This window comes from Gregarina niphandrodes (assembly GCF_000223845.1).
Source record: "Gregarina niphandrodes unplaced genomic scaffold scaffold00928, whole genome shotgun sequence".
Taxonomy (NCBI): domain Eukaryota; phylum Apicomplexa; class Conoidasida; order Eugregarinorida; family Gregarinidae; genus Gregarina; species Gregarina niphandrodes.
In genome coordinates this window covers 1-1,189 of record NW_011646200.1, presented here as the reverse complement: position 1 = coordinate 1,189, position 1,189 = coordinate 1, and the positions used below count along the sequence as shown (strand labels likewise).

General features: G+C 53.6%; 2 protein-coding genes across 2 annotated transcripts; both read left to right on the top strand.

The window, feature by feature from the left end:
• Positions 1 to 128: 128 nt before the first annotated feature.
• GNI_237510 (heat shock protein 70) lies at positions 129 to 716 on the top strand (the record flags this gene model as incomplete). The annotated part of the gene is made up of 1 exon (XM_011136478.1): positions 129 to 716. The coding sequence occupies one exon, from the start codon at positions 129 to 131 to the stop codon at positions 714 to 716; it is 588 nt and encodes a 195-aa protein (XP_011134780.1).
• Positions 717 to 858: 142 nt separating this feature from the next.
• GNI_237500 (heat shock protein 70) lies at positions 859 to 1,181 on the top strand (the record flags this gene model as incomplete). The annotated part of the gene is made up of 1 exon (XM_011136477.1): positions 859 to 1,181. A coding segment is annotated over one exon (323 nt), but the record flags the coding sequence as incomplete, so codon positions are not given.
• Positions 1,182 to 1,189: the final 8 nt, after the last annotated feature.

Below are 1,189 nucleotides of genomic sequence, written 5' to 3'. Positions count from 1 at the left end.
TGACTACAACACAATTTTAAACTCAGTTACAAAAAATAACTTGGAGCACGAACATGGGAAACTGGTGAGGATAGGATGGGATTGGGAAATTGACCCAGGGAATTTAAACTGACCGGGCGCAGCTAAATATGCACAACAACCTGCGTATGTTCCATCTCGATGGCATCCCCCCCGCTCCTCGCGGCGTGCCCCAAATCGAAGTCACTTTCGATGTGGACGCCAACGGCATCCTGAACGTGTCCGCCGTCGAAAAGGCCACGGGCAAGAGCAACAAGATCACCATCACCAACGAGAAGGGCAGACTTTCTCAGTCCGACATCGACAAAATGGTCCAGGAAGCCGAGAAGTTCAAGGCTGAGGATGAGCTCCAGAAGAAGCGCATCGACGCTAAGAACGGTCTCGAGAACTACTGCTACACCATGCGCAACACCATGCAGGACGAGAACATCAAGTCCAAGATCGACGAAGCCGACCGCAATACCGTCGACACCAAGCTCAACGAAATCATCCAGTGGCTCGACCACAACCAGGACGCTAACACCGTTGACTTCGAAAACAAACAGAAGGAAATCGAAGCCGTCTGCAACCCCGTCATGATGAAGGCCTACGGTGGCGCCGGTGGCATGCCCGACATGTCTGGTATGCCCGGCGGCCCTGGCGGCCCCGGCGGCCCTGGCGCCGCCCCCGGCGGACCCACTGTCGAGGAGGTTGACTAAGCACTCACAGATTTTGACTACAACACAATTTTAAACTCAGTTACAAAAAATAACTTGGAGCACGAACATGGGAAACTGGTGAGGATAGGATGGGATTGGGAAATTGACCCAGGGAATTTAAACTGACCGGGCGCAGCTAAATATGCACAACAACCTGCGTATGTTCCATCTCGATGGCATCCCCCCCGCTCCTCGCGGCGTGCCCCAAATCGAAGTCACTTTCGATGTGGACGCCAACGGCATCCTGAACGTGTCCGCCGTCGAAAAGGCCACGGGCAAGAGCAACAAGATCACCATCACCAACGAGAAGGGCAGACTTTCTCAGTCCGACATCGACAAAATGGTCCAGGAAGCCGAGAAGTTCAAGGCTGAGGATGAGCTCCAGAAGAAGCGCATCGACGCTAAGAACGGTCTCGAGAACTACTGCTACACCATGCGCAACACCATGCAGGACGAGAACATCAAGTCCAAGA